General features: G+C 39.2%; 2 protein-coding genes across 2 annotated transcripts; both read right to left on the bottom strand.

Moving 5' to 3' along the window:
• Window positions 1–119: 119 nt before the first annotated feature.
• LOC308403344 (thiol S-methyltransferase TMT1A-like) lies at window positions 120–2042 on the bottom strand. Its single transcript, XM_080892669.1, has 2 exons — window positions 1508–2042; window positions 120–499 (listed from the first exon to the last, which is right to left on the bottom strand). The coding sequence occupies exons 1-2, from the start codon at window positions 2003–2005 to the stop codon at window positions 263–265; spliced, it is 735 nt and encodes a 244-aa protein (XP_080748795.1). The 5' UTR covers window positions 2006–2042; the 3' UTR covers window positions 120–262.
• A 199-nt stretch (window positions 2043–2241) lies between these two features.
• Window positions 2242–5997, bottom strand: LOC308403345 (thiol S-methyltransferase TMT1A-like). The gene is made up of 2 exons (XM_080892670.1): window positions 5458–5997; window positions 2242–2888 (listed from the first exon to the last, which is right to left on the bottom strand). Exons 1-2 carry the CDS (start codon window positions 5950–5952, stop codon window positions 2655–2657), a joined length of 729 nt encoding a protein of 242 aa, XP_080748796.1. The 5' UTR covers window positions 5953–5997; the 3' UTR covers window positions 2242–2654.
• Window positions 5998–13575: the final 7578 nt, after the last annotated feature.

The raw sequence follows: 13575 nt of genomic DNA, 5'->3' as shown, positions 1-13575 counted from the left end.
GTATTGCAATAAAAATGTAAGCAGATCTGTTATAATTACAGGGATGAATGAAAATAATTTCAGGTTTTTTTCAGAATTTTAAACTTGTGTGCACTCAGATGGGCTGCCTTTCAAAATAAACCTCCAGCCTGAACTTGGACCTCAACTAGTAGTTTGAAATTCATATGTGAACTCTGGACAGGCCATTACAAGTGTTGCTTTAGGATGTATGTCACTGTATAACCTGAATGTTTTAATATAAACTCCACAGTCCACCATGCCGTCATTTAATACAATATCCCATGATGTGTGGCCTGATCATCAAACTGACATCTGGAGCATCAATGTGTCTCAAGTTAAGCTCGGAAAAACCAGCTACCTCTATATCTTTCCATGTTGCTCTGGTAATCATGCATCCATCCCCGAGAAAGCACCAGAGAGGCTCAAACACATACTGCAAAAAGTATGTCCAGGATGAAGAATCTGAGACAACATGTTCCAAAAAGTAGAAGGCGCCACCCTGAAACACAGTCAGCAAAAAAGATTACATTGTGTTCATGTGTGGTTGTGTAATGCTGGTTATACATACACTGGGGCTGACTTTCTGGCTGATACTGGTTCAAACTAGATGAAGTGTGACAAAGAAGGGGTGTGGCGATTCCAGTATAACCATTGGACTCCATTGGAGTCATACATCTATCAGATATTTTAGGATTTGCTAACAGTAAAAAATATTCTTGACAAGCATAAAGGGAAAAAGAAGTCTACTTTAAAAGTGCGGTCTTTTGCATATTTTAACTTAAAATATTTAACAGAGTTGTTCAAATGCCATGCAAGACGTGTGAGGTTCAGGTAAAATATCACCTTCAGTGGGTCAACCACAGATGATGCAAAATCTGCATAAGTAGATACTTCACAGAGAAACCAGTCTAATACTTTGTAGAATGGCTTCATTTCATTTCATCACTTGAGATGCCACTGACTATACTACATGTTGAGTACTTCTGGAAGAAGGGCTTCTAGAGCTACAGATATTTACCCAGTCTCTAGCCCTAGCTTTTCATATTGGCGGAAGTTGGGGCCAAATACTTTTTAAGCAGCTGGTGATATATTTTAACCAGATTCATTGCATAAGATGATTTCTGGGTTAAAATTACCCCAACCCGTTGTGGCAGATGGCTGTTCCTCCCTGAACCTGGTTTTGCCAGAGGTTTCCTCCTGTTAAAAGGGAGTTTTTCCTTCTCACTGTTGCCAAGTGCCTGGGGCTCATCTGATGTAAAGCATGTTGAGAGTAGGTTGTTGTTCTGATGTAACGCGATGTAAATAAGACTCAGTTAAATTGGATATGTTGTCCACTGCTCTACAAGAAGCCGGGAAATGGTGGTAATAACACACCGAGTGTGTTTAATGCCACATAATGAATTTACTAGCCGACCTCATGTAACCGACTACAATGCCATTCATGCGCGTTAGCAGCAAATAAAATAAATCCTACTGAGCCTGAAGGCAGCACCGAGACGTTACTTACTGTTCTGAGAACGCGCCGGGCCTCCTGCAGGACCTGCTGCACATTGCTGACAGAGCACAGGACTAAGGTGCAGACAACAACGTCCGCAGAGCCGTCCCGTACTCCCCGCATGTCCTCCCCGGAGACGCACATAAACTTGTCGTAAGTCAGATGCTGGTTTGCGTCCATGCTCATCCGCAGGTACTTCTCGAAGTGCGGGTTGGGGTCAGTGCAGATCACCGTGCAGCCGTGAGGGTAAAACTTGAAGTTAGCTCCGCTGCCGCACCCGATCTCCAGCAGGCGGAGGGTGCCATCGGTATCTGCAAATTTGGCCATGTTTCGGAAAAGCTCCCTCTTGACTCTGTGCATTTTGTCGTTGTATGAAAATGTCACATTGTAGGCGAGCAAGGGAAAAAGGCGTTTGTACATGCCACGCAGCCCTATGACCTGCATTGCGTGCAAGGGCAGACTCAAGGCTGAACAAAGCAGTCTGCATAATTTCATTAGACAAACCTTCATTTCTCACCGAGCTTACCTGAAACTTTGCTGTGGCACCTGAAGATGAACGATTTAAGAAGCTCAAAAGATTATAATCTTTAACACGTGACCAACGCCTCTCATTGACACCAGGAGGTGCTGGAAATGCAGTGCAGCCTACATGAGAGTGAAAGCAACACCAAGTTCCTCCCAATCTTTGAAAGAAAACAAACTCAGTGGGATAAAGACTTTTAATTGCTGCTGTTTTGACACAGTCACCTAAATAACAGCAAAAAATATAAATTTTATCTGATTTTAATCACAAAAGGTACGAATCAATCCCCATAGCTCACAAACACTAAGACAATTTTTTTCCCGGCAAGCAATTTGGGAATGAGGAATGGAGGATGAAACACCACAATGTATTTGTCACTTTAGCTGGATTCAAAATTAGAGTTGTGTGCTGTCTATGTAAGGTTGTCTTTTTAGTGTTCATCTTTTTTGTACAACACTAATGGCTCACTCTAATAAAAAAATAGTATTAAGGTGACTGGTGGTTTCTATTACTGGTGGTCACATGATAGGAGAGGAAAAAGGCAGTTAATGCTCAGCGTATTCAGAAGCTGGTTGTGTGTGTCTGTGTGTTTTGGAAGGGGGTGGGGGGCTCCCTAAAAAGACAATCAGACTGAATTTATTTGACAGCATAGCCCGAGATGTGAGGTTTTATTATGAAGAAGAGTGGCGCTTCAATGTGTCTTAGTTTGAGATCAGAGAATCCGGCGTCCTCCACATATTTCCATGTTTCCCGGACGATCCAACATCCGTCACCGAAGTAGTACCACAAAGGCTGGAGAACGTGCTGAAAGAAGTACGTCCAAGTCGAGGTGTCACCAGCTACGTGCTCTAAGAAGAAGAAGGCTCCACCCTGCACGACAAAGATTTAACATGTAAACTATAAAGTGTGTCAATATTGGGTAATGAGTGGTAAATTAATAGTTTAACTGGCAAACACGTAGGCGCTCATTTCGTCTTAAGATCTACTACAGAACACACAAATTGATAAACAGAAAAAATACATCCCCAACAAAAAAACACAACCAACCAAAACAGTGGTGAGCTTTTGTATCTGTGGCCAGCCTACCAAAATCACTCGAAGAAAACATCAATGTCTCATCCAGGAGGACAGAAAAAAAACAAAAAACAGAACATCATCTAAAGACTGAGAAATTTGTTTACTGAAAAAGATCCCTAAGACTGTGCGGCCATCAATTCATGTCCTAAATCTCAAGGTTATTTGGATTATGCAGCAGGACGATAATCCGAAACACTAGCAAGTCCACCTCTGAATGGCTCAAAAAAAAGAAATGATGGTTTTGGCGTGGCCTAGCCAAAGTCTAGAGTGAAATAAGTTTGAGATCCTTTGACATAGCCATAAACAGCCATTCATGCTCAAAAACCCTTCAGTGTAGCTGAATTAAAACACAAGAGTTGCCTAGAATTCCTCCACAGACATGTGAAAGACTGATTCCAGTTATCACAAACACTTGATAACAGTTCTTGTTGTCAAGGGTGGAAAAACCAGTTACCAGGTTTAGGGAGTGATTACTTTTTCATATAGGGCCAGGTAGGTTTGGATAACTTTTTAACCCTTAATAAATGAAATCATCATTTAAAAACTGCATTTTGCATTTACTTGGATGACCTTTGCCCAGTATTACATTTTTGATGAATTGTTCAATGATTTCAAACATGTAAGTGTGAGAAATATGCAAAAACATAAGGATTCAGGCAGGGCAAATACTTTTTCACAGCACCGTACTTACAAGCATTAAACTTATTTTTCCTGTTCAAAAAATTATTAATACAAGCATGAAGTGAAATTTACAGCCTACATTGGACACACAATGCTTTGTAGTAATGTGAAAAATATGGCTGCCAGTATTACCCTTGTGAAATGTTTATGCAGGATTTTAACAATAAGGAGTTTTAGCCTACCATTCAAGAACTTCTAACCAGTGTTGTTTTATATGTTGTAGCATGTCTCAATGGGATGTGTACATTTTTAACCTCCTACAAGTGCCACAAGTGCCTAAATTAACAATACTAGCAACTACCAAAATCACTGGTTTAATCTTTCTGTAATGGTTAATCCACTAGTACAAACTCTTTAATCAAAATGTTATTTTCAATGCTAAATGCAATTATTGTTCTAATCCAGGAACTCTTCAAATTTAGAATCAGAATCAGAATACTTTATTCATCCCGAGGGAAATTAGGGGTTACAGCAGGCAGCACGCTAATGGCGCATGCGCACTCACAAAGGAACCTTCTGACCAACTTTACACAAACATCACATTGGGGAGACATGTCAGAAAGGTAGGCTGATAGGAAAAACAACGAAAATACACTACATGAGGTAAGAGGAGGAGAAAAAAAACTGTGTTAAAATAAATAAATACATAGATAAAATGGTCAACAACATCAATTTGTTTTTTAATAAGATGCCAAAATACAGTTATTTACTGTTAAAGTAAAGAACTTTTGTAAAATACATGTAAAAGTCACTTTGCCAGTATTTAAACTGTGTGTAAATGACTTGTTGGCCTGTCAAACATATCTCTAATTAATTACTCCAAGTCATTCTCAGCCTGAAACAACATTCCTGTCATGAGATCAAAGGTGCAATCAGTTTTTGGCATTCGTTTCTTGCAAAATGCAGGAAATCGCTTTTTATGTTAAACAAAATACCTCACTGCATCTGACACATCCATGGAAATTGGGCGTCTTCCTCTTGATCAAGGAAAATTGCTTTTCACACATATCCAATAAATTAAAAATGTAATGTATAAAACAATATTCTTAAGAAATATATGCACTATAATGATCTAATAATTTAATTAATATTGCTTTAAATTAATATGGAATCCCATAAAACAGACCTAAATGCCTTAAACTGGAGACAGATTAAAAAGGTGCATGGTACAAAGTGCTATTACTGTCCATCTAGTGACTTAGTGCCTATTGGACTGATATTGGAAACTAAGAACTGATTTCAGTATTGCTGTTGGATATAACAGGTGGTCTCTAATAAATTTAAGTAATGTTTATGTTGTACAATCAAACAGAAAATGATGATAAACTTTTTAAAGCGTGAACACTGCAGTTGTTTTCTTGATGACTCTTCAACTTTTACTGATTGATGCAGAACCACAGCTGGAAGGCAGTAAAATCCACCAAGAGAAGGTGGCAGTACCCGCTTATCACGATCACGTGTCCTAAAGCTCACAATTGTTAAAGCGATAGAGAACACTTCGACAATTATAACTTTCATGAAAATATATTGACTCTAGACAACGACAGACTCTTAGGATACGAAGCGTCTTCTTCTCCCCCAAGAGAAGCAGCACAAATAATAACATAAACAGCATGGCTGCCAATCAGTGTTTAATATGGACTCGATTCAGTCTGAAGTAATTGCTGCAAAGCCCACTCACTGGTCGCAGTATGCGGTGTGCCTCTCGCAGGGTTTGGCTCACGTCGTCCACAGAGCAGAGCACCAGGGTACAGACTACAACATCTATCGAGTCGTCCTCCACTGCCCTCAGGTCCTCCCCCGACGCCACCACAAATCTCTCATATCTCAGGTGATCGTTCTTGGCCATAGTTTCTGTCAGATATTTCTCAAAGTGCGGGTTGGGGTCGGTACAGATCAATCTGCTACCAGGCGGATAAAACTCAAAATTTGCACCTGTGCCGCAGCCAATCTCCAAAATTGTGAGCTGCCCGCCAGCCTTCTTGAACTCTGGCAAAACGCAAAACAAATCCTTCTTTTTATCGTGCATCTTCTTATTGTACGATTTCGCCATCCGATTTATACAAATTGGGAAAATACGCTTGTATATTCCGGACAGGCCGACGGCGTGAATCAGGTGAAGTGGAATGCATAATATATTTACTATAGAGCTCAGAAATCTCATTACAGAAGTCATTTTTGTGGAGCACGACTGTCGTGCAGCTAAGCCGCGTAAACAGCAGCGAATGATCGCGAGATAGGAGGTCAGACGGGAAGTGTGTCACGCTTTTCTAAATAAAAGTCTACATAAAAAAAGCTATCAGGTTACAAACAGTAGCTGCAAGCATGCAGGAAACAGTCATCAGAACCCAACCCTAATACTGATATGAATCTAAGGCGGGCACTAATAAAATTATGTAGGTGGCGGTAGTGCTGAAGTTAACCTGCTCATATTTCAATATTACTGCATATCAGTACAGTGTAATTCACTGGTAACAGGCCAGTCTCAGACAATATATCAGACTACTGATATATCAGTGAAACTTTAATGGACATGGGCATATCCATTATGGTGGAATCATGTTTTTGACCACCCATCCTTTATCACGTTTTTATAAGATCATTTTTTTCCTTCTCAAAAATTGTCGAGTCATGTCAAAAAAAAGAAAGAAAAAGAGTTTATCCCCTTTTCAATAGTCTGTAAAGGTTCTCGCTCATCCAGGTCATTGCAGTCTTTCACCCCTCATCTAAGATGCTTCTTCAGTTAAATTCTGATGTTTTACTATGAAAACTGACCAGGTTATAAAATACAATCTCAGATGAATGAACAGCACATGATGGACTACACTGGGTCATTATTTATTTTAGTAACTTCATAGGCAAGAGTCTCTGAAGATGAGGAACAGAATAACAAACACCAAAATACATTTGTCACTTTAGCTGGATACAAAATCAGTATTATACACCGTTTGTGTCTTTTTAGTGTTTATCTTTTCTTTTTACAACACTAAAGGATCACTCTAAGTTGACCGGCACTTTTTATCTCTGCTGGTCACATGACAAAGGAGAGGAAAGTGAGTTAAAGTTCAATGTATTCTGAGCGGCGCCTCAATGTGTCTTAGTTTGAGATCAGAGACATTGGCTTCCTTCACATAATTCTATGTTTCCCGGCTGATCTCACATCCATCACCAAAGTAGAACAACACAGACTTGAGAATGTGCTGAAAGAAGTATGTCCAAGTCGAGGTGTCACCAGCCACGTGCTCTAAGGAGAAGAGGGCTCCACCCTGCACGACAAAGATTTAACATGTAAATTACAAATTATAATAACTAACAAAGTTTTATGGACCCACATGCAGGAGCAAAATATTTACAGCCTCCAATGCTGATAAATAAAAAAAATAACAGTTCAAAAGCAAAGTGCAGCACCAGGAAACAAACAAACAAATACAGGAAATGCAAGAATACACAACTAAGAGAGACAACATGACAAACCAAAATTAGGTCCCTCTCTCTCTCTGAAAACAGGACAAAGGTATATAACCTAACATGAGACACAGAGTAACCATTACCAAAAGCTAACTAACAAATACAGAGTTAGACACACATATAAATGCAGAACCTTTATACTGAAAGAAACATAGGGGAAGGCTGCAAAACAAGCAAGAAAACAATTACTATAAAAGCTATTAATAATCACAATAAACACAAATTCTACTAGTTAGTAAAACCAGTTCCAAATCAATTATTTTTCTCTCTGGTAAAATCCATATTTTATAACAATCTTTTTTTTTTTAACCATTTAGTACTAAACTACATTTACTACGTAACTTGCAACACAATTACTATGAAGGTTGACATGAAATTGAACTGCATATATTAAATGAAAAACTTAATTTAAATGGCGAGCAGAACTGTATATTGTCTAATCCACTATGTTCACAAAGAGGGAAGATTCAATTGATGTCAAAAGTTAAAAGAAAAAAAAACTTCTGGTGGACTGCTCTAAGATTAAGCAGGAAGTTGATGTGGAAAATCAAGAACATTTTGGCTTAGCCGAAGACTGAAGGGTTAAAGAGCAGAGAGCAGGTCAGATAAGTGACTGCAAAAATGGCTACTGAAGCTGGCTTTGCAGGCTCTATCGCTCTTGTGCCCGGTGTGCCTTTTAGGTGAAACCAGCAGACACTGGAGATGTGGACAGAACTGCACATGTGCACCAGGAAAGCCTCCATGCTAATGTGAAAATTCTGACATATAATGTCAAGGCTGACTGGGAAGCCTTTTATTCGCAGTTTCAATTTTAAGTCCAGGCTAATGGTACTGAAGGAATGCACCTAAGCTCACATGGCCACTTCCAGTCAGAGTGGCTTAGCTTGTGGTCTCTTCATGACATTCTTGCGCACAGTGCATCTTTCAATGGTGCTTTTGAAGCCTTTGGATTTGTACTGGCCAGGATGAAGGCAGGAAGGCAAAAACATCTACATAAATGGTGCTTCATGTGACATAAGGCCATGTTAGTAGGCCACAGGCTAAGGCACTGATGCTGTAAGCTCCGTAGAATGTGGAAGGGATTGGCCCACCCTCAGATGTATTCAGGACTTAAAGAGGGGTTTCTGTACACAAAAACTGTGCTCCTTTCTATAGTAAGTAGATCAAAGAACAACAGTGGAAGAGAAACCCCTTACAAGCTTTCTATAGTTTGAAGGAAGCAAAAAAATCTCTTTAAGGTTTCACTTCACTACAGATGACTTAGTGGAGGTCCCAGTGCTTTACTCACTTGAGCCCTTCTTCCTTTTGGTCTCGATATGGATGTCAGCAGTGTTGGATCAGGAGCTCTTGAACATTGCAGGTTTTTTTGAAGAGACATCAGCCAAAAGCTTACTGCTATGGATGCAGCAGAGTGGAGGCGGATACATGAAGATGATGTTCACGTCAAACTGGTATTTGTGTGAGATTACCATGGTGTCTCAAGCTCCAAAGGGACTCTGGTTGGTGTTTGATTGTTTATGTTAGTGTAATGCTGGTGAGAGCCACCCACAGGAGAAAAGAAATGGCAGTTGCTCATACCACCGACCTGTGGGAGATGGTGCTCCAGGTGATGTCCATCTTCAATGGTTTCCTGCAGGGTACCCCAATGGAGAGAGTGGTGAAAGACATCCATGGTCTTTTCCCCCAAACTATGAGGGGAAACCACCATGCCCTCCCAGCTATATAGAGTATTTCACCAATTACATCGGGGTCGGCCCTGAGCCCCTTGCGCTCGTAATAGACATGCTGAGAGATGAGGTCAGGCAGGCGTCTCCATAGAGTATGATGTTTGCAGATGATATTGATCTGTAGTGGAAGTAGGGAGTAGGTGGAAGAGAGCCTGGACAGGTTTGAATAACTGGGGTCAATCATCGAAAGAAATGGACAATTCAGGAGACAAGTGAAGAAGAAAGTGTAGGATGGTGTGGATGGAGACAAGTGTTAGGGGTGACTTGTGACAGAAAGACAGATAGTGGCAAGAGCAAAAAGGAAAGTTTGCAAGGTGAGATCTAATATATGGTTTGGAGGAGGAAAAGAGGAAGACCACAGACAAGTTTTATGGATGTAATGAAGGAGAACATGCAGAGGGGAGAGAGGGTGATATGGAGCAGATGATCTGCTATGGTGACCTCTAAATGGACAAGAAGACAAAGATGAAGAAGATTTGTCTGTATTTTCAGTGCTTAGAGTAAAACCATCTATGCATGGTTACAGATTTAATTTCACATTTGCAAATCTGGTTACACACACATTCCAAATTACACATGAACAAATCTCTGTAAAGATTTACAAATATATTTGCACATTTCTGATCACACATACATGAATCAGAATACACACACACACACAAATCCACACAGAGATCAAAATGCACACACACAAATAATTTTGCTAGAATAATAGCCCCATAGTAGAGTCCACCATGTGAAACTAGCAGATTAGCCTAAAATACAACCTCAGATGACCAAAAGCACATGACATATTACATTGTCTCATTATTTATTTAATAATAGCACCCTTTTTGTTTCCAATAAGAGGAATTAAGAAGGTAAATAGCAGCCAGGTGCTGCTAATCAAATGCATTCGATTAACATGTCATCAATAAGTGTGGACACCCATGGAAACAGTTTTGGCAGTTTGTTGGTCTGGAGCAAAGCCTCGACCTCAACCCTAATGAAAATTTGAAGCTTGAACTTAAAAGCCAGGTCTGTACCAGAAACCAACCAAATACTGAAATTGTCAATGGCTACTATAACTGTCAACTACTATATCACAACTGTAGAGCTATAAATGTCTTTATTTTTGTAATTCTTCTTTGTCAAAAAACACAATGGCATGATTTCAATACGCTTCTTTAACCCCTTTGCAAAGGTAAATAAAACTAATAAAGATAATTTGGTTGTGTGTACATCCTTTTTTTCAGATTTCATCAACCAGCTGTCAAGATGGTGGCCCAGGGATGATGATTTGGGCTTGTTTTGCACCTGGGCACCTTATAGTCACTGAAATGAGCATGAACTTCTGTGTGTATCAATGTATTCTAGAGTCAAATGTGAGGGCAAATCAGCTGAACAAGAAAGAACTCAAGGTGACATAATGTCCCAGTTAAATTCCAGACCTCAACCAGATTGAAATGCTGCAGGACATTAAAAGGGCTGTGCCTAAAAAACACCTACACACCTTATTGAACTAAAGCAATACTGTAAAGAGTAGAGGGCCAAAATTCCCCTACAACAATGTGAGAACCTGATAAAGTTATACAGGACAATGATTGTTTCAAGATATTTCCTCTAAAGGTGGTTCTACAAGCTACTGAGTCATGACATGTACCTAGTTTTTCCAAACACTGTTTCTAATAATGACACTGTAAAATAGTTCATGTATTGTTGTTCATCTATTCATTTGATGTGTTTAAACAATTTGAGAACCTGCCATGGACCTGATTCTTCTTCTTTTAAAAAAAAAAATGTCCTAATGTTTAAAACCTTACAGCTGCTTCAGTTTTTTAACAGGTGCATTTTATATGGCAAAAATTTGTCTCTAGGTTTTTCAATCACATAAACTCCCATGTTGTGTGGTTTACACTGAAAAGAGTCATGGTACTGAACCAAACAATACACTTACAGGTTCATAAATGAAAACATCAATCAAAAAGAGCCAGAAGTGAAGAATTTAGTCAATGTTTCATTTTTGGCCTGTTTGTCACTAAAAGCAAAATCTGTCATAGACTAAAATTATTAGGGCCCGAGCACTAAAAGTGCGAAGGCCCTATTGTATCTGCTCCGTTTATTATTATTATTATTATTATTTTTTTATTTATTTATTTTTTTTCATTGAAATGAATTGCCTTTTTGAGGGCTTTAACATGCTCAAAAACTCATGAAATTTTGCACACATGCCAGGTCTGGTGAAAAATTTCGTATTTTAATGGTTTTACATATGAGCACTGGGAAATGGCGCCACCTATGCCTTGTTAAATGCAGCCCTACGAACACATCGTTTGAGCTACATACATGAAATCTGGCACACATGTGTATCATACCAAGACGAACAAAAAAGTCAATTGGCCCACTGACGCAAACCCAACAGGAAGTCCGCAATTTAGAAGTGAAGGTGACATTTTAGCACTAATTTTGCTATTTCCATGCCTCGAACTTTTGCGAACTCCTCCTTGGGATTTGGTTGTATAAGCTTCATTTTTGGTCAGTGTCAACTACACACCTGGGCCATGTTAAATTGCGGAGCTTTGGAGTTTTCGGGATACGGTGAGCAGAGGCGGAGCCAGACATTTGAAACACCCGGGGCTTAGCCCAAAGAGTAGTATGCATGTGGGATTTTTTTTTTTTTTTTTGGGGGGGGGGGGGTGTAGAAATGACTGAAAGATTAATAGGCTCTGTTCAAAAAAGAATGACTTCATATAGGGAAAAATATATATCACATGTGCAGGACACCTTAAACTAGTTTTTTAATTAAGCAGCAAGGCAGAACAAGGTCAGGGCTGCATCAAGACACGAGGACTAAACCCCAATTCAACCAGACCCAGAACTGATCCAGAATTAAAACAGGACTACAACAGTTCAAAATCAGGACTACTGAGGACTTAACCAAGACAGAACCACAATCAGAACTAGATGATAGTAGCACTAAAAATCATCATAGACCTGCACTACACTTATTTTTTAATTCTACCAAAGTCCACTATTTAGATTGAGAAAAGTTTATATAATTATTTTGGCCTTGTTGTGCAAACAAGCCTGCAGAACTTAATAAATACAGAATTTGAAAAATAACAAACCTAAAAAGAAACACTAGGTACGAGATACATGAGGACCTATGATACGGTGATACTTTTGGTAAACAACCATTTGACTAACATGTGTGTCTCACCTGCTCTTGTTCATCTGTTCTGTCCTCGTTCTCCTCTCTCTCCCTCTTTGTGCTGACAATCATCAAATATACAGTTGAAACCAGATATTTACTCTTCAGATAAAAACACTTTTTTAACTGTAACATCAAATCAGACTAAATGTTTATTTTTTTAGATTGATAAATATAAAAACATATTTGTTAACTTTAAGAGTAAAGAGAGAAACTATCTGTATTTCTTAATTGCAAATGGAACCAAATTGTATTCAAACTTGAGCCACATTTATGGAGCTCCACAGTTCTTTTCCTGGTGTTTTGGTTGATATCTCTTGATTTTCCCATGTCAAAGAAACAGGCTCTGTGTTTTGCCTTATATGCATCCACAGCTGTGCCACCAATTTACTCACATGGACTCTACTAACCTATCAGAAGCTTCTTCAGCTCAGAATGGAATCGTCTGGAGTTTTCTTATTAATTAACAATAAATTTAGTGTACATGTACTCCTAAATTTGATGAAAGTGATAAAAATAGCTCTGTCTCTCTTTATTCTGAAATTTAACTAATTCAAAAGATATTTCAATATTTATCTAAAACAAAAGTTTACTCTAAATTGATGTTGTACAGTAAAAATGTTTTATGTTTTCTCCCTAAAGTGTAAATATCTGGTTACAAATGTGAACATCCTGCTGTGTACTGAAATCCCTCTTGTTTTGCATAGAAATATACTGAACAACATACAAAGCATAATATATAAAATAACATTTACCTGAGTTTTTTCTTTGAAAGAACCCTCGAATGTCCATTCTTATATTTCAGTGCATAACTGAAACCGATTTAGTCGGGGAGGGTAAGAACTGAGAATATGAAATAAACACACGTAAGCTAAGACTCTAAAAAAAAAATAGCATTTGTTCGGCTTTTCATTTCGCCATTTGTTGATTCACTTGAAGAGCAAGTAACGTAATATTGGTCAAGTGATCAGTTTCATATCAATCTTTCGTGATGCACCGTCATATTTACATTATTTGTACGGTACGAATGATTTGCTTTGGTACCTGGTCAAACTTAAGCTCTCCTTAGTATGGCTGGCTCCGTCTCTCCAACAGCGCACTCACGGGCAGCAGCTGCCCCGCCCCCTCGCTCAGTCGCTTAGTGCCTGAGCTTGGATCATACCAATATCAGGGGGGGATTCACGCACAGTCGTAAATTCCCACAGTGTGCACTATGTGCTTCGAATATTGTGTGTACTTTTTGTTTTATACAGTTGTCAGCCAGACATCTAACTATGAAAAAATTACACTCCAAAATACCCCGGGCTTCTGACAAAACAACCCGGGCTTAAGCCCCGTAAGCCACCCCCCCGCTCCGCCCCTGACGGTGAGGCCGTGGCGCCACGGCGAATTTCGATGACTCGCCATGAAAATC

This window comes from Rhamphochromis sp. 'chilingali' (assembly GCF_963969265.1).
Source record: "Rhamphochromis sp. 'chilingali' genome assembly, chromosome: 9".
Taxonomy (NCBI): Eukaryota; Metazoa; Chordata; class Actinopteri; order Cichliformes; family Cichlidae; genus Rhamphochromis; species Rhamphochromis sp. 'chilingali'.
Note: the sequence above shows the minus strand (reverse complement) of the source record. Positions and strands in the feature narration are given on the sequence as shown.